General features: G+C 39.1%; 1 protein-coding gene across 1 annotated transcript; it reads left to right on the top strand.

The window, feature by feature from the left end:
• Positions 1 to 11470: 11470 nt before the first annotated feature.
• On the top strand, positions 11471 to 17836 carry GAR1 (GAR1 ribonucleoprotein; the record flags this gene model as incomplete). The annotated part of the gene is made up of 8 exons (XM_082838132.1): positions 11471 to 11672; positions 12012 to 12225; positions 13728 to 13882; positions 14352 to 14411; positions 15710 to 15836; positions 16333 to 16337; positions 17379 to 17450; positions 17810 to 17836. Exons 2-8 carry the CDS (start codon positions 12024 to 12026, stop codon positions 17834 to 17836), a joined length of 648 nt encoding a protein of 215 aa, XP_082694258.1. The 5' UTR covers positions 11471 to 11672; positions 12012 to 12023.
• Positions 17837 to 23259: the final 5423 nt, after the last annotated feature.

Below are 23259 nucleotides of genomic sequence, written 5' to 3'. Positions count from 1 at the left end.
ATCAGGAATCAGCTCCTGGGAAAGGAAGGGAGGAGAAGCAGGAATGAGCAGAAAGAGAAATCAGACCGCAATGCAGGTTCGACAAAGCCTTGCCCAGCTCACGGGGGCCTCTGGAGCAAGAGTGGCCAGTCACAGTGGCCCTGGGTCGTGCAGAAATGGCTGGATCCTGCCTGCCTTACTCAGTCACCTGGTGAGGGTTGCCCAGGAAATGCTTGCCCTTAGGTGAGGCAGGTCTCTGTCGCTGAGGCAGACCTTGAAGGATCTGACAGTTAGTTGCTGTCAGAAGGAAGTGTCAGCTGACCACACACTTCACGGCCAGGTAGCCAGACCTTCCTTGAAGGCGGATCTGGGAAACTCATCTCCCTGTCTTTCAGAGTCTACCATTTGCACCTTTTAGACCTACTTTCCATATATGCTTCAAGGGCGGCCCCTTCAAAACTGCAGGGGACCTTTCTTCCTGAGAGATTATTTAGGAGAGGGAGGTTGCGGAGAGGGGTAGGGGAGGGAACTGTAGCCCCTGCCCTTGCAGTTGACCTTGGGGCTGCAGTTGATACTCACCCCCTGCCTCCTTCCTATCCATTCTGGATTTCCTTCACCCTGAGTTTCCACCTCTGCTGACCTCAGTGACCTACCTGGTGGGATGACCCACAACCTCTTCCAGGAGTTATCCAGCCCCTGATTACCATTCACTTCTCAGACCATTGTTGCTGTTTCTATCCCTTTACTGTCACAAGAGACACCTGAGCAGCTCATATGGTTCCATACACATTTCTCCCTACCCTCATTGTATAATGGCAGCCTAACTTCCTCCGAAGGATCAGGGTCAGTTACTCCTGTCAAGATGGTGACGCCTCCTCTTTCCTGCTGGTCCCCGGACACAAGCAGCTCAGTGTGCACCAGGCAGAAGGTTCACCTTATAATTCAGTGGGATTCCCGTTGTGCCAAAGGACAAAAGTGTGCTTCCTGTGAGGAACAGACCTCAGAGTACAAAGTGTGGAGACAAGAGCACACGGCCTCCAGGTGGTCATCAGAAGTGATGGTAAGTGTGGTTATTCCTGCTTCTGTTCTGTGGCTCCCAGGCCTGTGTCTTCTCTCTGTTGGGGATACAATGCATATACTGCTTCCTGGAGGATAGCACCCAGTCCTCACAGAGTATTGCCTTTAAGTAGCACCTCAGCTTGGCATTCACCAGGCTACTTCAATGCTCCATAAGGTGCCAGCTTCACAGTGGTATAGTATGTGATATGACCAGTGGATTGCATGGTCATAGGCCCACACTCACATCTCCTTTGCTATAAAGTAGGTTCCCTTGTCCGGCAGGATGTTATACGGGATCCCCTGTTGGAGGATTAAATACTCTGTAATCCTTTAGCTCATGATCCTGAGGCCCTGCAGACAGAAAAGGTACATCCTTACCCACAATTTATGTCTATTCCTGTGAGAATGTACCACTGGCCCTTTTAAGATTGAAAGAACCGAATGTGTCAATTTACCAGCAAGTAGCTAGCTGGTATCCTTGATGAGTTGTGCCATCTTGGGGGCTCAGCATTGGTCTCTGTTGCTGTCAGATTGGACATTGGTTGATGGCAGTAGTTAAAGAAACCTTCAGGGTCCATGCTATGGGCCTCATGGGTATCTTCCATCTCTGCCACCATGGCCACTCTATTCTTGTGCCCACTGTGCTGGTACTGAGGTGGTTGATGACTGAGATTGGCTGATTATCAATTGGCTGAGTCATTTTGTTGATTATTTATTACTTTTCTCTGGTGGATGTTCTCTGGTGGGCGTTAACATGTGATAAAAAGATTTTTACACTTCAGCCCTACTCCTATATGTACATCCACGTTTCTCCCCTTCTAGAAACTGTGATTCCGTATATAGTCTAACCTTAGGCCACTTATTTTTCCACACAAAGTGGAGAGCGAGGTGTGCCACCTGAAGCTCTGCCCATGGTGATGACTTTCTTTCACCACTGTCTTTCAGAACCATTACTAAGTATGGCTGTAATGCAGCTGCTATTTTCAGGTTGTACCTACATACTGAGCCCATCTGTGAACCAAATCCAAACTTTTCCCTCCTCCTTTAGCTGGTCATTACCAGAGTCCCCACAGAGCCACAGGTGTGAGCTGAGGGAGGAACACAGGTGCAACGGTTTGGATTTGGGGGAAAGGGGGGAATTGGGGCCACCTGCTCATGTACTTTGCGCCCTTTTTTGCTGTTTGTATTTGGTTCCAGATGTAACATTTTCATCTTATGTTTTTGCTAGGCCTCCTCAGCTTTGTACTTCATGGGTCTGTTAGGACCCAGCTCATAACGGGCATCTCTGCTATAAGGTGACAGTGTCATGTTCAGTTGTTCCACATTTACCAGGGTTCAGTAGTGCCTAGGTTGTTTCTCAAAAAGAATATAATTCTCTGCTACAGATGGCATGGCCTTGCTCCAGAACCCCAGGGTCCTGTATTGTAGTTCTCCCAGAGTCTTCCTCAAACACTCCGCAATGTTTTCTCCCACCATTGATACCTCCAACACTGCAGGGTCTTCTGGATTAGTGCAGAACTCTTTCCTGCTCTGGTAGCCAATGAACTATTCTTCAGTGTGAAATATTTGCTCAGAAGTCAAATATTCCCCAAAGGGAATATCCCCAAAAAGGCTCACTAAATTTTGTGCTTCCTTCTTTGTGAAATGAAGTACAAGACAAAATAATTTATCTTTTAATTTAGAGAAGATGTTCTGGAAGGTTTCTGAGCCCTGTTTTCCTTAAATTTTACTGATGTGCCAGGATTTATCACCTCTGGAGCATGTGTGTCTAATCAAGGCATTCAGTATGTTAGCCACCTCTTGCTTATCTGCTCTGATTAAGGTAATGCCATTAATGTAATGAAACAATGTAATGCTTTATAAGAAGTCCAGATGATACCCAGGTTTCTTCAGACTTTATTATGGCAGAAGTTGGGACATAAGACCTATGAAAAAATTCTAAATGTATACTGTTGTTCATCCCACAAGAATGCAAATATTCCAATATTCTTTTCTGCTTAAAATTCTTATAGTGGTTTTGGTTTTCCTGACCAAATTCTTATTGATATACTTTATAATATTGCTAAAATTAGAATCAAGGTTCTTATCTCTAAAAGAAATTTTATTGAAACAAATATTAAACCTTAGGTAGGGGGTGAAATTTCTAAGCTTAGAAAGAAGAAAATAAAAAGACATTTATATATCCAAGTTATGTTAAAAATTTTATAACAAAAAAAGCACTGAAAAAAATGAACTAAGCATGCAACTCAGGATACCATTTAAAAAATAACAAAAAGAATTAAAATAATAGAAAGGAACTAATAAAGACATAAGCAATAGTAAATAAACCAAAAAGTAAAAAAGTAGTAGACTTGATAAATAACACGAGTCTTTTTTTTTTTTTTTTTTTTTTTTTTTTTGCGGTATGTGGGCCTCTCACTGTTGTGGCCTCTCCCGTTGCGGAGCACAGGCTCCGGACGCACAGGCCCAGCGGCCATGGGTCACGGGCCCAGCTGCTCCGCGGAATGTGGGATCTTCCCGGACCGGGGCACGAACCCATGTCCCCTGCATCGGCAGGCGGACTCCCAACCACTGCGCCACCAGGGAAGCCCAACACGAGTCATTTTGAGTAATAATTTTTGAAAAGAGAGAGTAAAACAATTTTAGAGGAAAAGTGGACATTTAAGTGGACATTTTTAGGGGGCTGCCAACATCCATTATCCTTCATAATAGGTTCCCAATTTTCTGTGTGGAATTATCTTCTATTACGAGTTGTTTTGGTGGGAGAGTAATTCCAGGCACCTGCTTTCCAAAAGGAAGTTGAGAAATCCATATCCAGCCTCTTTCCATTCCTTTTTATAGCCCAAGGACTGATCAAAGAGTCTCTCTCTCTCTTTCCCTCTCTCTGGTGTTTGAGTCTTGAGTTAAGTGATAAGAGGACAAAGAAACAGTTGTGAATTATTTATTGAGGCAGCAGAAGCAGCAGCAGCATACTGGTTAGACTGCTTCAGCTATAAAATAAGCTTCTTTTGATTCCTTTTGGCCTTGTTAAGTATCTTTAGTTCTTAAGCCTAGGTGCTTAGTCACCTGTCAGTACTGTAAACATCCTATTATCTTCCAAGTGAATTTTCTTTTACTAAAGTTAGCCAGAGTTGGTTTGGTGGCTTGTCACTTAGAACCTTCAGTGATAAAATCATGTGCAATTTATGAAATAATCTGAAGATCTGGAAGAAAATTTCCAGGAAAATGGAATTATTGGAATTGACTCAGGAAGAGATAGAAAATTCAAATAAATGAATAGCTAAGAAGACATGGAAAGTTAAAGATTTAAACCCCCAAGATACTAAGTTTTACCAACTCTTTTAGGAAAGATCATTCTTCTGTTATTTAAACTTTTCCAGAACATGAAAAAAGATAAAAAGCTCTCCAACTTATTAGCAATACTCTAATATACTTATCCAAAACTGGATAAGACAAGCCTCTGAAAGAAATCTATAAGCTACTCTTAATTATTAATATACATGCAAGGACCCTAAATAAAATGTTAGCAAACCATATACCATAAACCACAATATAGTAAAAGAATAACGTGCCATGACCAAGTGGGGACCATTTCAGAAATATGGGAGTGTTCAACATTAGGATATCAGAGTAATTCAGTATATTAAAATCTTTAATTAAAATACTAGATTAAATAAGAGAGTCTGTATAATTATATCACAAGATATGGAAAAGGTATTTGATATGAGTTTAACACCAATTCTTAATTTTAAAAAAAGTGAGTAATCTAGGAAAAGAACAAATATCATTAACCTGATAAAGGGTAGAAACCAACAGTAAACACCATACACACTGGTGAAACACTAGAGCCAAACCCATTAGAACTGGGAATAAAAGCAAGGATGCAATATTTCAATACTGCTGTTACTGGAGGGAATAAACATGAAAAAAATTATAAATATTGGAGTAGACGAGACAAAATTGCCATTATTTGTAGATGAAATGACTGTCTACTTAGATAAAATTAACTGAAAACTATTAGACCTAAAGTCAAAGTTTATTAAAGCGACTGGATACACAATCAACATAAGAAAATGACTTTTCCTAATCTGTCAGCAATTAACAAATAGAAAATGTAATAAATGGCTCACAATGACTGACATTCTATACAGTTTACATCTCTTCCCTTCCAACATCTCAGTAAAAATAAATATAAAAATAATTCCATTGTACCATTGAGAAATGAAGAGGGAGTCCATCAACAGGATACAAACAGTGAAGATTTACTGGAAGACATAAAGCAAAGAGGAAGAGATTAACTGCAAAATTTAAAGGAGGTTTTGAAATGTTAAACGGATGTAAGTGACAACAATTGTATCCAGAATAAGGGAGACCACAAAGTAAATAAAGACAGTGGAATCTGTGAGAAGTGATAGACTAGGTAATCAATTAAACAAAGAACAAAACAGTTGAGCCAGTACCCCATTCTTCAGGAAACTTACTTCAGCATTTGCTCCAGGATAAAGCCTACAAAAGGCTCTCTGCAGTGCATGTCCTAACCTAGTTCCCCTGGAGTGAACACTGGGGCAGGAGAAGCAGAGAACCATTCCAGGTACAACTTCATGGGGTTCAGGGTATCTCTGCACTTAAAAAGCAAGTTATAGGCAATCTCCCAAGGCCTCACATCCCATCCCACCTTCTCCTACACAATCATCCACACAGTACTCTGTAGTCAGAAGCTACAACCAGGATGTATGGCACAATGAAAAGGAAGACCAACCTCATCTATGACTATAGGTGCAAAAATCCTAAACAAAATATCAGCAAACTGATACAAACAAACTCTTAAATAGGATTCATCAGTCTGTTAATAATAACATTAACACTTGACAACTTTTTATGCACACACACATACATATGTATATAGGCTCAAGTAAATAATTGTTAATGTCATAATTTCAGGGTAGGAGAGGCACACGTTTAAATTCAAAAGAAGCAAAGACCCTTTAGTCTTAACTTTGGACATATCAGTACAAACCATGTTTTTTTTTCTTTCTTTCTAAAAATATGTACTAAAGATATCTCCTGTCTCTGTCCAATGATAAGGCATAGAAGTCGTGATAATCCAGAAGCAATGACCACCCCTTAGTGCCAGATTGTGTTCTTTACACACCCTTTCCTACTAAAAGGAACAAGGGCTCCCTAAAGAAAGGGCTGGGGCAGGAAATGTATAAGATATGTTAGATAGAGACATCTGGTGTCAGAGAGCAAGGAACCTATCAGAGGCTAGTAAGTGGTATTAACAGACATAGGACCAAACTTGAAGGGTTTCTCACAGCCAAAGATGAAACAATTTAAGCATTAAAAAGGACAATGATAACAAAGGATTTAAGTAAAAAAAAAATTAAAAAATAATGAAGAAAAGTTCTTTATGTCAGCTAACAATTGCTAAAGGAATGATAAAATTAGCATATCACCATTTTGCAATCCCTCATGAATAGACGAATCTAGATGAGGATCATTGATAGCTGCTAAAGCCGTCAGGTGAAAAGCTTGCAGGGAACTTTCTCACAGATGGATCAGGGTGATATACTAATCCCACTGATCAATCTTAACAACACCCAAAGAGAAACAACCAGATGTCATGTGCCTCCTCGTGTGATGCTGTAAGAAGTGTTCTTGGAAAAAAAAAATTGAACCTGAACATAATCGATTCTCCAGATCTCACTACCAGGCAACTACCAGTTTCCAGGAAACACAGAGGACAGAGAAACATGGTTTATATGACCAAGAAGATGGGAAATTCTACAAGATAAAAAACTCAGTTTCTACAACAAGTAGATGCCATGAAAGAAAATAAGGAGAGAAAACTGATAAAGAATAAAAGAGACTTAAGAGATGTATCAATCAAATGTAATGCGTGGATAGAGCTTGTATGTTAATAGTGAATTGTTATAACGATTTCATTTTTCTTTTCTGATTTCCTTTTTTAGTTTGTTTTACACTTTATTAACACCTGTTTTATAAACATGACTTAGAGTTCAATGTGGTGATTTTTGAAGACAAAGTGGAAGATGAAAGAGAATTCTAGGCCTAGGTAATTCTGATAGTAATAAAGAATCACAACTTACACTCAAATCACAGTAAGACAGCAAATAACTTCAAATGGCCTTTGGAATCCCACAGTGAAAAACTTCTTTTAAAAAAGTCACCTTTTAGAAAGGCAGTTATCAAGTGGCAGAACTTTTTGACTAAAAAAGGAAAAAAAACCCAGAGTTGGGAAGAACCTCACAATTCTAGTATGTAAATTTAGAGAGAGCAAAATGTCAGGATAAGACATTATATGAGAAACTAGAAAGGTTTCACTCTCAAAGTTTGATAAGTTGATGTAATTGATGACATGTCACATGATGCTAAAGAGATTTTGTATAATAAACCAAAAAACAACCTTTTATCCAGATTGATGGATCAACAGATTTCAACAACAAATGTCATATGATAGCACTTATACGATGTAAATTGTAGTGAAATTTGAGAAAATTTTTCTGCTATAAAATGCTGCCCAAAACAAGCAAAGGCCAAGATACATTTACTGTTTTGTCTTCATACTGGAAACAAAAGGTACATCTTGGAAGAAATGTGTTGGCAACTGACCGACGGTGCCCTGTCAATGATTTGAGCATTGTTCCCTGAGATGGTTCACTTTCTTAAAAGAGAAAATTCTAATGAATTCACAACACCTTTCTTTCCTCCAGGAGAGTTGCTGGTAGAAACTTTTGGAGCTGAAATGAAAAAAATTCTGGATAATGATACAAAAATAATTAACCTTATCAAAGACCAGTTTACCTGAGAACATTTAAAAAACTGTGTAAAAATCTGGACAGAGACCACAGAAATCTGCCACATGCATAAAATCTTATGACTTAAGAGATCATTTGTTCTGGGGGAAGACAGCTGCCATGTCATGAGAATGCTTAAGTGCTCTGTAAAGAAGCCCACGTGGCAAGGAACTGAGGGCACCTCAGAGATTGATCCTCCACTCCCAGTCGTGCCTTCAGATGACTGCAGCCCCAGTCAACATCATGACTGCTACGTCATGAGACCCAGAGCCAGACCACCTAGCTAAGCTGCTCCTGAATTTCTGACTTACGGAGATTATTGAAGATAATGTTTATTACATTGAGCCATTAAGTTTTGGGGTAATTTGTTATACAGTAAGAGAAACTAATATTGATTTTGGTTCTTAACAGGATGCTTCAGCTGAAAAGTGAACTGTGGGAATACTAGGGTCTGGAGAAAATATCTTGGTTTCAGGTGACAAGATTCTCGGTTTTAAATGGAAACAAACTCTGGAAAAATCATACGGCCAAAAAAATCTTGAAATGTTTCTACTGTTGCTTGCACTTTAGAGTGAGGGTCTCAAGTTAAGACCAAACCACCTGAGGGAATTGCAGAACAAAACTGAACCATATTTTCCCTCCCTTTAACACAAGTAAATGACTGAATGAGGGTTCCTTTCTCTGAATCTGCTCCTCAACCTGTGCACCTGACTTTGAGAGAAGAGGGAGAGTTTGTAAGATTATGATTATAAACATAAGATGAAACTTAACTGATTTGCCTTTCTACAAGTTCTGGATTTTTGTGAAAGAGTATCCTGCCATTCATACGAAATAAACATTTTATTGTACTTTCCAACTTCTTACTTGTGTGAGCAAACTTTTTCTTTGAGCTTAAAAACAGTGACTGAAATAATCTTATTTCAGCTGAAAATGAGATCTGTGTATGTGAGTCTCAAGATCGACTCAGAATTGACCATATACATAGCAAAAGACAAGCAAAGATTTCACATTATTTTCTTTAGTTTCAAAAATAACACTTTTATGCACATATAGGCCTATAAAGTGATTAATATTCATTAAAATCAATTTTTGCAATCTAATAAATTAAATGAAAAATTGAAGTTTCCTCTCCCACTTAATTTGCATCAGAATTGATATCCTATTTTAAAATAACTATAAATGGAGTATAACCTTTAAAAATTATGAATAACTATATTGTACACCTGTAACTTATATAATATTGTACAGAAACTCTACTTCGATAAAAAAATTTAAAAAAAGAATTGAGATCCTTTGTGAGAGGGGGGAAACTACACAGAGTAGGGTAGTAAGTTGGACAAAAATAAACAGATTCATAGAAAAACACCATTCTCTACTCAAAAGAGCACCAAGTTACACAATGTGAACCACTGAACTATACACTTCAAAATGATTAATGTAGTTTATGTTATGTGTATTTTACTACAATTGAAAAAAGAGCATTGACAATTATTGGACTACCATGTCTACGTGTCTATAAGCTGCTGATCATGTTAATGTACTAGGATGGATATATACATATATATGTATATATATGTTTATATTACATATATATTTATATTATGTAGGGTTTTCTGAGACATAAAAATTACTTCAATGGTTCTTCCAGGGTAAAAAGATAGAAAAAGGCTGGTCTAATGGATGGCAAATGGAGCTTTTCCAAGAAGGAAGTGATTGCAAATGGCAGGAAAAAAGAAGCAAGGCAATGATGCTGGCCTGATGGGGCAGAGAAATGGTGTACAGCACTGGAAGGAAAAAAAATTAATTATATAGAAGGCCTAGTCAATGTAGAGATTTTACTTTAGACTTGTTGTTAAAGGACATGGAGAACTATTTGGGATCCTGAGGATGGCTATGGTACGACGAAACTTTTAATAAGTTCAGTATGTCATCACATGCAGTACAGATGGAAGGAAGAAAAGCCTGGAAGCATTTAATTTGAGACAACAAAGATGCTTAGAACGTGAAGAAGTTATAGTTCACTGTAATTATTTCTCAACTTTTGAGTTGCCGTAGATTATACTGGGTGATTTTGGTTAGGAATAACAGAGGAAAGTGTGGTAGTGGCAACAGAAGGCCTGTAACAACAGTACAAGCTTTAGATGGAATGAACAGAAATTGAGCGCTTTAGATAAAAGAGACTGCAACTAAGGTTGGGTGGGGATGGTGACAAAGATGATGGAGAGTGCTCAAAGGCTTGAGTCCAAAGATGCAGAAACCAAGAGTATGATGCTACCATGAGGACAAACAGGCAATTGGAATGATGAATAATTTGGAGAGAGCAAGGAGTGAGACTGGGGGTGGTGGTACAGCAAAGGACTGAGGGCTGTGAGAATCCATGGTTCCACTTTGTCCCTCTAACTAGCTAGGGAAGTTACTTCGCTTCTCTGTCAGTTCCTTACACGTAAGATAAAGGGGCACCACGTAATCTTGAAGGTCCCATAAAAGTTCAATGGTTTCATCACACTGAGTTGAGGATAATACTGGGACACCAAATGGAGATAAAACATTGAACGTAAACAGAGTAAAATAGAGCAGGGCAGTTATGAATAATTCTACCTCTGTGTGATGTATAGAATTTAAAGTACATTTATCAAATCTGAATAAAAGTTCATTTACCAAAATTTTTTTATCTATATGACTGATGCTTTTTCAAGAAGCTTACACTTTAGTGTAGAAGACATACTGTGATTCCTAATATTTCCATAGTTAAGTTTATGAAGTTCTTCCAATATGAAAATAACCCTCTAAAGAAGGTACCAATCCCCACCCTCTTTCAAAGAGGCGGTTGACTGCGCTATATCAAGGTAAGGTCTCAGAAGATTCGAGTGAAAAGAGACCAACCAAATTTAACAAATAGAGGGTGGCTAGCCTTCTTTGGGAGAGAAGTTTTAGCGGAAGTTGAAGTCAAATATCAAGGACTTAAAGACAGAAGGGGAGAGGGGCTTGTGGTATAGACAGTGTCCTGCGGGGCTGAAAACGTACTTGACAAAGGAATAAACTATCTGGTACAAAAGACAAAAACATGGTCTGGCTTTCTGTCAGGTAACAGTTTCTTTAAAAGGACACACACACACACACACACACACTTTTTTTCTTCCTTTCGTGAAACCATAGTACAAAACGACGGGCACAGTACTGCCCACAATCTCGCGTACTTGGAAAGATCCGGAAGAAACAAGCGACTCGAAAGAACGCAGACAAGCCCATCCACTAAGTTCCGACTTGGCCAGATCCACCTCCCGGCAGAGCGCGGCTCAAACGTCCTCAGAGCCACGGGCAGCACAGTTGCTGGAGCCGCAACCAATTGACGAACGAGGGGACTGCAGCGTAGCCTGAGAGGACAGGGTGCACGGCCACTCAGCTGCCACCAGGTACAAGCCGATCCGCTGGGAGAGGGGCGGTCCCTGACGCCAGCCATCGCCAAGGGCAACGCCGTGGGGCGGCACTTCCTGCAACGTCACGCTGCAAAGGACGCCGCTATTGTACGTCACTTCCTCCGCTCGCCGTAGGCAAATAGACCTAACTGTCGTAAAGTAGCGGTTGACGTTAGATATTATTGATACCCTTCCATCGCTGAAGGCTTTTTCGGGCAGGTGACAGCGTCCCTGATTCCGCGGGTGACTGGCTGGCTTTCTGAACCAGTTATTCGAGTTTCTATTTGGTTCCCTCCCCACCTCCGTTTTGTGCCGGTACGGTAGCCGAAGAGGCTCTTGTGCGGCGGAAGTACCGTGCGGGAGAGTGTGAGCCTCCGGGCCTGAGGTGCACGTGGCGCCGGTGAGTGGCGGGAGGGGGCCGGTCGGTCTGAGGATGCTGGAGGTGGAACCCAGCGGAGGGAGGAGGGGAATGCGGCTGAAGACCTTGCTGCCAGCTGGGGGAGGAAGTACTCACCGGGGGTGACGGGGCTGGTGAGTGGATGGTCAGCGCTCACAGGGCTTTGGGGAGGGGACACTCACTCTTCGGGCTCGTCGCTGGCCGCCTGGCCATGGGTGAGGTGGCAGGGTTGCTATTATTATTGTTGTCTACTTTTATGGTTTCTGACTGAGGCTCAGAGGGGTTCGGTGGTGCTCCCAGAGGCCACAGTGACTGAAAGGCACGCCCTGTTTTTCTAACCAGGTGGGAGCGAGCATGTCTTTTCGTGGCGGAGGTCGCGGAGGCTTTAGTCGAGGTGGCGGCTTCGGTCGCGGCGGCAGCAGCAACCACCACTTCCGAGGTGGAGGCGGCGGCAATTTCAGAGGCGGCGGCGGCGGCAGAGGAGGATTTGGACGAGGGGGCGGCCGCGGAGCTTTTAACAGAGGCCAGGACCACGGACCTCCAGAGCAAGTAGTTTGTAAGTAATCTTCAAAGCTTGGCCCACCGCGGGGCGAGGGTGGAGTGGGGTCGGGGGACGGAGGTTGTGGGTTTGTGTTATTAGTAAGTTTGACTGGGAGTCAGGTGCTGAAAGATAGATCCAGCAGCTCTCTCTCCTACGGAGGTTGCTGCTTGATCGGGGAGTCAAGCCTCTGGAGAGGCTGTAAAGTGACGTATAATCGTGCTGTAGAAGTAAGGGGGAGATAAGAAAGCTGAAGGACAGTTAGAATGCATCGTGGAGATGGAATTTGGGTTTGGGCTGAAAGGGAGATACAACTACGTAATATTGTGCGTTTACCCCTACTGTCCCCATTTTACAGATAAGAAAACTGATTCAGCGTTAAGTTTCTTTGCTAGGGTCATAGTGAGAAGTGATCAGTAAGTGATGTATTTGAGATACAAAGCCAGGTTTCCTGACCCCAAAGCCCATGCTTTTAATTGCTACTCATAACTAAGTGAAGTGAGTAAAAAAACTTGCTCAGAAGGGAAACTACTGGGGGGAGTCAAGAAAAAGACCTAATTAGAGGAGTTTTGGAGTAATTATCAAAGAGGTAGGATGGAAGTCATGGAAAGTGAGACAGAGATTTGACGGTAGAAGCCTACATCAGAGAAGAGAAAGGATGAACAGAGTCTAATATAAAGAGTAGGATGGATCAGTATGCAGACTGGTTTGAAGAGGTCAACGGCTAGAGTCAAAGGTCCTCGCCCCACAGCGGTCCATGCATGACACATCAGAGCATGGTGAAAGTGAGGGAAAAAAGAAGGGTTCGATGGGAGAGAGATTTCAGTGGAAACAGACTCAGTAGAACTTGGCTAATACTAGGAATAAAAGGCTCCATGTTTTGAGCTTGGGTGATAGGAATTGAGAGTCGGTTTTGCAGGAATATGCTGAGTATTTTAGTTTGGGGTGAGTGTGAGTCAGATATATAGGTAGTTATTTTGAGATTCCAGACTTCTTTGGAAAAGATCGAAGAGTCATTGGTGAAGAGGTGGTAGTAGGAACTTAGGAAAGGGGAGGAAAAAAAGAAAGGGCCAGAGAACAACAAAGACTGACTTAGACTTAGGGATGGGGAGAAGGAAGAGACAATAGAATGAGGCATAGTGTTGTTTAATCAAATAATAATAGTTATTATAGTAAAATAACTGTTATTGTAGATTGAGTGGTCTCAGTATGCCAGGCATTTTCTAAGCACTTGACATTTATTATTGCACTTGATCTTCACAATACTATACGTTAAGTGTCAGTACTGTTGTTAGCCCTACATTAAAGATGAAGACACTGAAGCACAGAGAAGGTGAGACCCGTACCCCAGGTCACATAGCTAGTATTTTGTGCAGTTGGTATACTAACCCAGGAAGACTTTTCTGCCTCAGAACAGATATGGTGAAATCCCAGGCGGCCAAGAGGAAAGCTTCCAGAAGAGGTTGGTCAGTATCATTTGAAATTGTTTTATATTTTAACATTTTCATGTCCTATTTCAGTATTAGGAGAGTTCCTGCACCCCTGTGAGGATGACATAGTTTGTAAATGTACCACAGATGAAAATAAGGTGCCTTATTTCAATGCTCCAGTTTATTTAGAAAACAAAGAACAAATTGGAAAGGTGGATGAAATATTTGGACAACTTAGAGATTTTGTATCCTTTTTAATTGGAAGATGTAGCTATCTCATTAAAAGGTTACTGTTTGTTTTTTCTGGGGTTAAGTATTGATTAAACTAAACTTGCTGCTTCATTAAAGTGGATGGAGTATTGCTAAGATTGGACCATAAAGGAGAATCAAGAGGGGGGATATATTTTCACATATATTGAAAAGATAGGCCTTATAAGTGTGACTTCCTTTTTGGAGGGTTTTAGAAATGATTGCCACTTGGATCAGTGCCACAGGGTTGAGGTACTTTGCTTTGGATGTGATGATGCCACTGCAATAGGATGGTGGAATTGGAAGTTTTAAAACAAAAATTAAAATTTCACTTCTGTTTGGAGACTCATTTCTTACTTTTCCTAAATATTTCTGTATATTCTAACCTTGTTATTTTAAAAATTACACGTGAATTCAGAAGATTATCTTTGATATTAATTGCTTATTCCTTAATAAAATTAATAGTATTTTTCAGTTAAATTGTCAGAGAACATGAAGGCATCTTCCTTTAAAAAACTGCAGAAGGTGAGTCAAGTTTATGATACCTGGATCCTTGGTTTTATAAACGAATGATCTACCTTAGGACAGTTTTACTTAAGGCACTTGCGACTTCTCCAGTGTATCACTAGTGAAGCTCTTAAACTGAGATGTTCTGTATTTTAGACATTGAACTTACTAATCTTTAAAAGTAATGTGTTTAATTCAGGTTTTCAGAAAGTAATCTGTGGTCATATTAGCAATTCTGTAACTGCTGGAGTACATTTTTTATTTTATGTACAAATCTTATTGAAAAGCTTTCATTCTAAGTATAATGTTAAGTTATAAAGCTTATATTATTTGGGAGAAATCAGATATTAAATGATTTCACAGATATTTCAATAACATTATGATATATGCTGTAAAGGAATCATACATGTTGGTATGAGAATGTTAGTCGTGGGACCAAATTTAGTGCATTGGCTTTCTGAGAATGTGAGTTTGAAGCAGAGACCTGAAAGTTGACCACAGGTGACTCCCAAACCTGGTTGCCCGTCAGAATTACCTGAGGGAGCTTTTAAGAAGATGTATTTCTAGGTCCCACTCCTAGAAGTTTGACCGAGTAGGTGTTAGGTAGGGACGAGGATTCAGTTTTTAAAAGGAAACTTCTGGATGACTTTGATGAAGGTCAGGCTAGCACTTGGGAACCACTGCTCTAGTCACAGAGGAGGAGGAAGTGCATTTCAAGTAAGGAAAACAGCGTGTGCAAGTCTGACAGTAAAGCCACCTTAAGGATCTGAAAAAGGCAGAGGTAGAGCTTGGTCACAGAACATTTAGGAGGGGTGGGGAAAGTTGTGAAGTAGCGACTAGCGAGGTAGGCAGGGGCTAGATTACGTAAGGCCTTCAGGCCGTGGGAAAGGATTTAGACTTTAGTCTTCATTTTGTTTTTAACTATCAGGGTATATATGGTTAAATTTATACTTAAAAGAGAGTGTTAGAAAAATAAAAGAGCACCCTGGAAAGAGGTCAGTACTGTGTGTGAAGGGGCCAGGTTGGATGCTGTTGCTTTAGTCCCGAAAGAGTGGAAATGGAGAAAAGTGGATGGTTTAATGAGAAATATAGGAAGTAGAATCGATAGGTCTTGGTAACTGGTTAGCTATTGAAGATGAAGTAAAAAATATCACCATCTTTCAGATGTCTGATTGCAACAGCTTTGTGGACGGTGTCACCATTCACTGAAATGGGCAGTACTGGAGAAGAAGGGAATTAGGGGAAGATAATGAATTCAGTTTTGGACATAATGAGTGTGAAGTACATCACACTAATTATTTCTGTTATACTTCCAGTTTTATATAGACCCATATAAGCTGCTGCCGTTGCAGAGGTTTCTACCTCGACCTCCGGGTGAGAAGGGGCCTCCCAGAGGCGGTGGCAGGGGAGGTCGAGGAGGAGGAAGAGGCGGAGGTGGCAGAGGTGCGAGGGGTGGTAAGTTACCTGCGGGGGAGATTTCTAATGAGATTTCAAAGCCGCAGCCAACTTGTATAGCACAATTTAGTCTTGTATAGAGGCGGACCTCCCTTATGCTTATTTGTCTTTTTTCATAAAGCTGTTTCCAATCTTGGCACATTACCATAGTAGTAATGCTTAGTTTCTGTAAAGTATAGTATTATCTTAATTGAATTTTAAATTTTTAGTTAACATCATTGAGTGGTGATTATATGCCAAGAGCTGGTCATATATTCTTTTAACATCCAAGTATATTCTTTTAATATTTAGCAAAACCTTGTGAAGGTGGGTGATACCCTTTTTTTATGGATGAGGAAATGCAGGCTTACAAAAGTTAATTTGCTCTAATCACACAATTGGCAGCTCAGAAATAAAACCTGTATCTTCTGATGTCATGCCAAAGACTATTACCATAAGTTTATTGCTTTGATTTCAGTATTTTGGTATATGTATTTCCCCACAGCTTGGGTACATTCATCATTGTGGGCAGTTGGATGATGAGCAGGGCTGGGGATGAGGTGGGATACAGCATTGGCTGTGCTTAGATCTGCAAGTGGTGTGGTGGGTGGGTGACTGGGTGATGGGCAGAGTCAAAGAGATGAGGAAGAGGAGCTGCACAGCGGGGTTGGACAGCTTCTGGGACAGGGTCAGAAAAGAGAGAATCCTGTTCTCACTTTTGCCTCTCAATGTAATTATCACTTCACTCCTTAAATGTACCTTTTTTGGGTCCAAATAGCTTGGAGATAATCTCTAAAGAGATATTCACATATATCTTTAAGTATTTTGGGGAGTACCCCTTTAAGAATTTGATGAATGGAGATCCCCTCATTTCCATTCTATATTCAGTCTCATATATGACATTTTAAAGCATTCACAACTATATTTTCTTAAAATCTTAATTTTTTTATATCAGTATTTTGGAAGTATGTGTTTGTTTCCTCATTTTATAATTTCTCTTTTTATATTTCATCATTCTTTACAAAGTTAGCCCCCAAAATGAGTAAAAATAAAGACTGCAATAGGAAGCCAAACGTGATGGATAATAGAAAAAAATGCTTTAAAAATTTTAAATTTCAAGGCTCATCAGCATGTGACCATCAGTGTTGATCTGTTTGCAGCTCCATTGACCTTAAACATTGTATTTATGGTAGTATCCCCAGAGCTAAACCACCCATACCTGCTACCCTTTGTTCTTAGGATAAAAACAATTTAAATAAAAAGTATATATAATGAGCAAAAGTTGAGGTACTCATGCATTTAATGGTAGGGCTAAATTGACCTTTAAGGTAACAAGCTTTTCTAATTTATTAAAACAGAAAGCTTGTTTAAAAAGTTGTAACCTAGGATTTTAGCCTGCTGCTGGACAGTTTCTCCATTTTTATCTTAAAATTTTCTGTGAGGTAAAATATGTGAGTATATATTCATTACTATTACAAGAATTATATTGATATTTATAGGCTTATCAAAATATGATAAGTTACAGTTAATGAATGTTTCCTTTATTTTTAGGTGGTTTTAGAGGTGGAAGAGGAAGTGGAGGTGGAGGTTTCAGAGGAGGAAGAGGGGGTGGTGGTTTTAGAGGTGAGTGGAAAAAAAACTTTAAATGACTGAATTTCTAGGAGTGGTAATGTCTACCAACTTTTATTTCTGTTTGCCAGCAAGTACATAGAACACCATGGTGTTCTTTGCTTTAGCCTAATAGATAGTTTCATTTTATATCACTTTTCCCTTTGAATTTTTTCACCTACTTCTACTTTACTTTGCTGTATTATTAATTTGAAAAACAAAAAAGTATAATACAAATGACAGTTAAATTTGGTAAAATACTTTTGCTAAACCTTACAAGAACTAATGCTGATTTTAGACTTGAGTTTTGGGTAATAGTATTATTAAATATTCATTTTTCTGTACCCTTAATACTTTCATTTTCTCTTAATCAGGAAGAGGACGTTAAGTGTAACAGTTGACAGAGAAACTTCACCAGTTGACTTCGGCATTAACTTCATGATCTACATCTATGGATCAGAAACTCGTTTCATGATCAAATCTTGAAGAGCTGGTCAGTTTATGACAGTGGAGCTAAAATGTCAACGTCATGCAAAAACGAGTGTGGCAGAAGAGGCAGTTTTGCTCTAAAAGAGTATGAACAAATGTTTTAATGTTTTGTACAATGCTTGGAACTTGTGGGTGTTCAGTAAAGGGGCAGCTTTCATCTGAAGACGTATTTGAATTTTTAAAATAAAGTGTTTTATTCCTTTAAGTTATTTAGAGCTGTGTTTATTAAACCAGAGCTATTTTTGAGTTAAAAGGGACAACCCAGTAGATTTAAGATAGAAAAAAAAGGTGTTTGCATATATAACTGATCTTTTAAAAAAATAGGCTAGTAGAGTGGTACTTCAACATTCTCTATAAATTAACACTCCCTTTCAAAATGTTTGCCTTTTGTATATGAGAACATCAACACACTTTATTGTATTTTCCCTTTTGTGTGTTAGTACATAAATCAAAGTTAGTAAGGCAGCTTCTCTAGTTGTAATTAGTAATTGATTAGAAAATTTTAGTATTGGTTATGAATCTGTTAAAGATGGAACAGCTCTGTTCGAGTTGAGAACTAGAAGTTGATGACATTTCTTAAGAAATGTTTAATTTTTCTTATTCAACATAGATGGAATGTTGAAAGTTTTACTGAATGTTTTTATTTTCCTTTTTTTAAGGGACTCAAGGTTTAAGATGTTACTGACCATAAATAAATATTTGATTGCCTGCTACACGTTCAGATTCCTGGGTAGGGACATTACAAATGAAATTGGTTTTGGTCCTCACTGCTATTGTAGTATCAAGACGTAACCATGATAGCAAGTTAGAATACTGTGATATAGGATAATTTTCCCTGCCACTGATTTTCCCCCCTCACATGTGTCCATTCTCAGAAGGAATGGGGTTGCCATATCTTTTAAGTTTTCTAGCATGTTTTACCTAATACTGCCTAAATCAGTGTTTTGGGTTTTATGTAACTTTTTTGATTAATGGAATTGCAGCAGGATGAATAAATATGTAAGCCATAAGTATATATGATGAACAAATATGCTGAAAATTTTTCACAGGAAGAAGCGGTTATGCTTTTACAACTTGGGAAAAGAGACTGTTTGATTTAGAATACTTGGGTTGAAACTTTCAGTGAGAGTTAGAGCCAGGGCTTTTACTCTTGGTCTGTAAAAGACATAGCAAGCAATTATTTGTCCTTGGTATTGTCCCAAGGACAAATAATAGTGCAAATTCCTACGCTTTTTTTTAACATTTAAAAAGTCTAAACTGGCTGATGGTCGGTAGACAAATCACTTGAGATTTCACCTTTTACCTTAGGTATATCTTTTGGTCATTAGCTATCTTTAAACTCTATTTTTCTCTTTTCTTCCTTATAGTAGTTCTTCCTGGGTTTCCTTTGGGGCAGTTAGTTTTTTTTTTTTTTGGCCACACCGCGTGGCATGTGGGATCTTAGTTCCCTGACCAGGGATTGAACCCATGCCCCCTGGACAGCCAGGGAAGTTCCCAGGGTATTTGGTTTTGAATTGAGTTCATATGTTTAGGGAGCCTAACATTAATGCATTTGGTACTGTGGTATCACTGAGCTCCACTGTAAAAGAAAATTTGATGATTATTCAGATGTTAAATCTTTTGAGTTGTTAACCAAATAACATTCTGACTGCTTGCATCATGCTAAAATGTACTTGTTACCATAGCTCTGAAAAGATTTAGTGGAATACAAGCAATATTTCCTGGCATTCCTGAAAATTTGGGAGGAGTTATGATAGGAGGACTGACTTTAAGCCAGTTAAAGTTTATGAAATTGAAGAATCATGAGCTGTGTAAATTTGACATGCTTATATTTCTTAGTATTCTAAGCCTCATCCCAATATAGCTTTTCCATGTCACTCGTGAAGGAAGCATTAAAAAGTACGTTGAATGCATCTACCACACTCATAATCTGTAAAACTTGTAGCTACCGCAAATAGCTGGCCATTTTTGGAATTATTTTTTCTTCAGTTCTTTTTTTTTTGAATTTCTGAATTTTATTCATTTTTTATATAGCAGGTTCTTATTAGTTATCTATTTCATACATATTAGTGTATATATGTCAATCCCAATCTCCCAATTCATCCCACCACCCCCACCCCCACTGCCGCTTTCCCCGCTTGGTGTCCATATGTTTTTTTCTCTACATCTGTGTCTCTATTTCTGCCCTGCAAACCGGTTGATCTGTACCATTTTTCTAGGTTCCACATATATGCGTTAATATACGATATTTATTTTTCTAACTTCACTCTGTATGACAGTCTCTAGATCCATCCACGTCTTTACAAATGACCCAATTTTGTTCCTTTTTATGGCTGAGTAATATTCCATTGTATATATGTACCACATCTTCTTTATCCATTCGTCTGTCGATGGGCATTTAGGTTGCTTCCATGACCTGGCTATTGTAAATAGTGCTAAAGTGAACATTGGGGTGCATGTGTGTTTTTGAATTATGGTTTTCTCTGGGTATATGTCCAGTAGTGGGATTGCTGGGTCATATGGTAATTATATTTTTAATTTTTTAAGGAACCTCCGTACTGTTCTCATAGTGGCTGTATCATTTTACATTCCCACCAACAGTGCAAGAAAGGGGGTTCCCTTTTCTCCACACCTCTCCAGCATTTGTTGTCTGTGATTTTCTAATGATGCCCATTCTAACTGGTGTGAGATGATACCTCATTGTAGTTTTGATTTGCATTTCTCTAATAATTAGTGATGTTGAGCAGCTTTTCATGTGCTTCTTGGCCATCTGTATGTCTTCTTTGGAGAAATGTCTACTTAGGTCTTCTGCCCATTTTTGGATTCGGTTGTTTGTTTCTTAAATATTGAGCTGCATGAGCTGTTTATATATTTTGGAGATTAATCCTTTAATGTCCGTTGATTCGTTTGCAAATATTTTCTCCCATTCTGTGGGTTGTCTTTTCGTCTTGCTTGTAGATTCCTTTGCTTTGCAAAAGCCTTTAAGTTTCATTAGATCCCATTTGTTTATTTTTGTTTTTATTTCCATTACTCTAAGGTGGATCAAAAAAGATCTTGCTGTGATTTATGTCGGAGTGTTCTTCCTATGTTTTCCTCTAAGAGTTTTGTAGTGTCCGGTCTTACATGTAGGTCTCTAATCCATTTTGAGTTTATTTTTGTGTATGGTGTTGGCGAGTGTTCTAATTTCATTCTTTTACACATAGCTGTCCAGTTTTCCCAGCACCACTTATTGAAGAGACTGTCTTTTCTCCATTGTATATCCTTGCCTCCTTTGTCATAGATTAGTTGACCATAGGTGTGTGGGTTTATCTCAGGTTTCTGTCCTGTTCCGTTGATCTATATTTCTGTTTTTGTGCTGGTACCATATTGTCTTTTTTTTTTTTTTAACATCTTTATTGGGGTATAATTGCTTTACAGTGGTGTGTTAGTTTCTGCTTTATAACAAAGTGAATCAGTTATACATATCTATATGTTCCCATATCTCTTCCCTACCATATTGTCTTGATTACTGTAGCTTTGTAATACAGTCTGAAGTCAGGGACTCTGATTCCTCCAGCTCCGTTTTTTTCCCTCAGGACTGCTTTGGCTATTTGGGGTCTTGTGTGTCTCCATACAAATTTTAAGATTTTTTTGTTCTAGTTCTGTAAAAAAAACACGCTGTTGGTAATTTGATAGGGATTGCATTGAATCTGTAGATTGCTTTGAGTAGTATAGTCATCTTCACAGTATTGATTCTTCCAATCCAAGAACATGGTATATCTCTCCATCTGTTGGTATCATCTTTAATTTCTTTCATCAGTGTCTTACAGTTTTCTGCATAGAGGTATTTTGTCTCCCTAGGTAGGTTTATTCCTAGGTATTTTATTCTTTTTGTTGCAATGGTAAATGGGAGTGTTTCCATAATTTCTCTTTCAGATTTTTCATCATTAGTGTATAGGAATGCAAGAGATTTCTGTGTATTAATTTTGTATCTTGCAACTTTACCAGATGCATTGATTAGCTCTAGTAGTTTTCTGGTGGAATCTTTAGGATTCTCTATGTATAGTATCATGTCATCTGCAAACAGTGACAGTTTCACTTCTTCTTTTCCAATTTGTATTTCTTTTTCTTCTCTGATTGCCATGGCTAGGACTTCCAAAACTATGTTGAACAATAGTGGCGAGAGTAGACATAGTTTTCTTGTTCCTGATCTTAGAGGAAATGCTTTCAGTTTTTCACCATTGAGGATGATGTTTGCTGTGGGTTTATTGTATATGGCTTTTATTATGTTGAGGTAGTTTCCCTCTATGCCCACTATCTGGAGAGTTTTTATCATAACTGGGTGTTGAATTTTGTCAAAAGCTTTTTCTGTATCTATTGAGATGATGATACGGTTTTTCTTCAATTTGTTAATATGGTGTATAATTGATACACCATATTGATTTGCATATATTGAAGAATCCTTGCATCCGTGGGATAAATCCCACTTGATCATGGTGTATGATCCTTTTTTTTTTTTTTTTTTTTTGTGGTACGTGGGCCTCTCAGTGTTGTGGCCTCTCCCATTGCGGAGCACAGGCTCCGGATGTGCAGGTTCGGCAACCATGGCTCACAGGCCCAGCTGCTCCACGGCATGTGGGATCTTCCTGGACCAGGGCACGAACCCGTGTCCCTTGCATTGGCAGGCGGACTCTCAACCGCTGCGCCACCAGGGAAGTGTGTGATCCTTTTAATGTGTTGTTGGATTCTGTTTGCTTGTAATTTGTTGAGGATTTTTGCATCTGTATTCATCAGTGATAATTGGTCTGTAATTTTCCTTTTTAGTAGTATCTTTGTCTGGTTTTGGTATCAGGGAGATGGTGGCCTCATAGAATGAGTTTGGGAGTGTTCCGTCCTCTGCAATTTTTTGGAAGAGTTTGAGAAGGATGGGTGTTAGCTCTTCTCTAAATGTTTGATAGAATTTGCCTGTGAAGCTATCTGGTCCTGGACTTTTGTTTGTTGGAAGATTTTAAATCACAATTTCAATTTCAGTGCTTGTTACTGGTCTGTTCATATTTTCTACTTCTTCCTGGTTCAGACTTGGAAGGTTATACCTTTCTAAGAATTTGTCCGTTTCTTTCAGATTGTCCATTTTATTGGCATAGAGTTGCTTGTAGTAGTCTCTTAGGATGCTTTGTATTTCTGCGGTGTCTGTGGTAACTTCTTTTCCATTTCTAATTTTATCGATTTGAGTCCTTTCCCTCTTTTTCTTGATGAGTCTGGCTAGTGGTTTATCAATTTTGTTTATCTTCTCAAAAGAACCAGCTTTTAGTTTTATTGATCTTTGCTATTGTTTTCTTTGTTTTTATTTCATTTA

Source organism: Leucopleurus acutus, assembly GCF_964270905.1.
Source record: "Leucopleurus acutus genome assembly, chromosome: 4".
Taxonomy (NCBI): Eukaryota; Metazoa; Chordata; class Mammalia; order Artiodactyla; family Delphinidae; genus Leucopleurus; species Leucopleurus acutus.
This window is presented reverse-complemented; position numbering and strand designations above follow the sequence as displayed.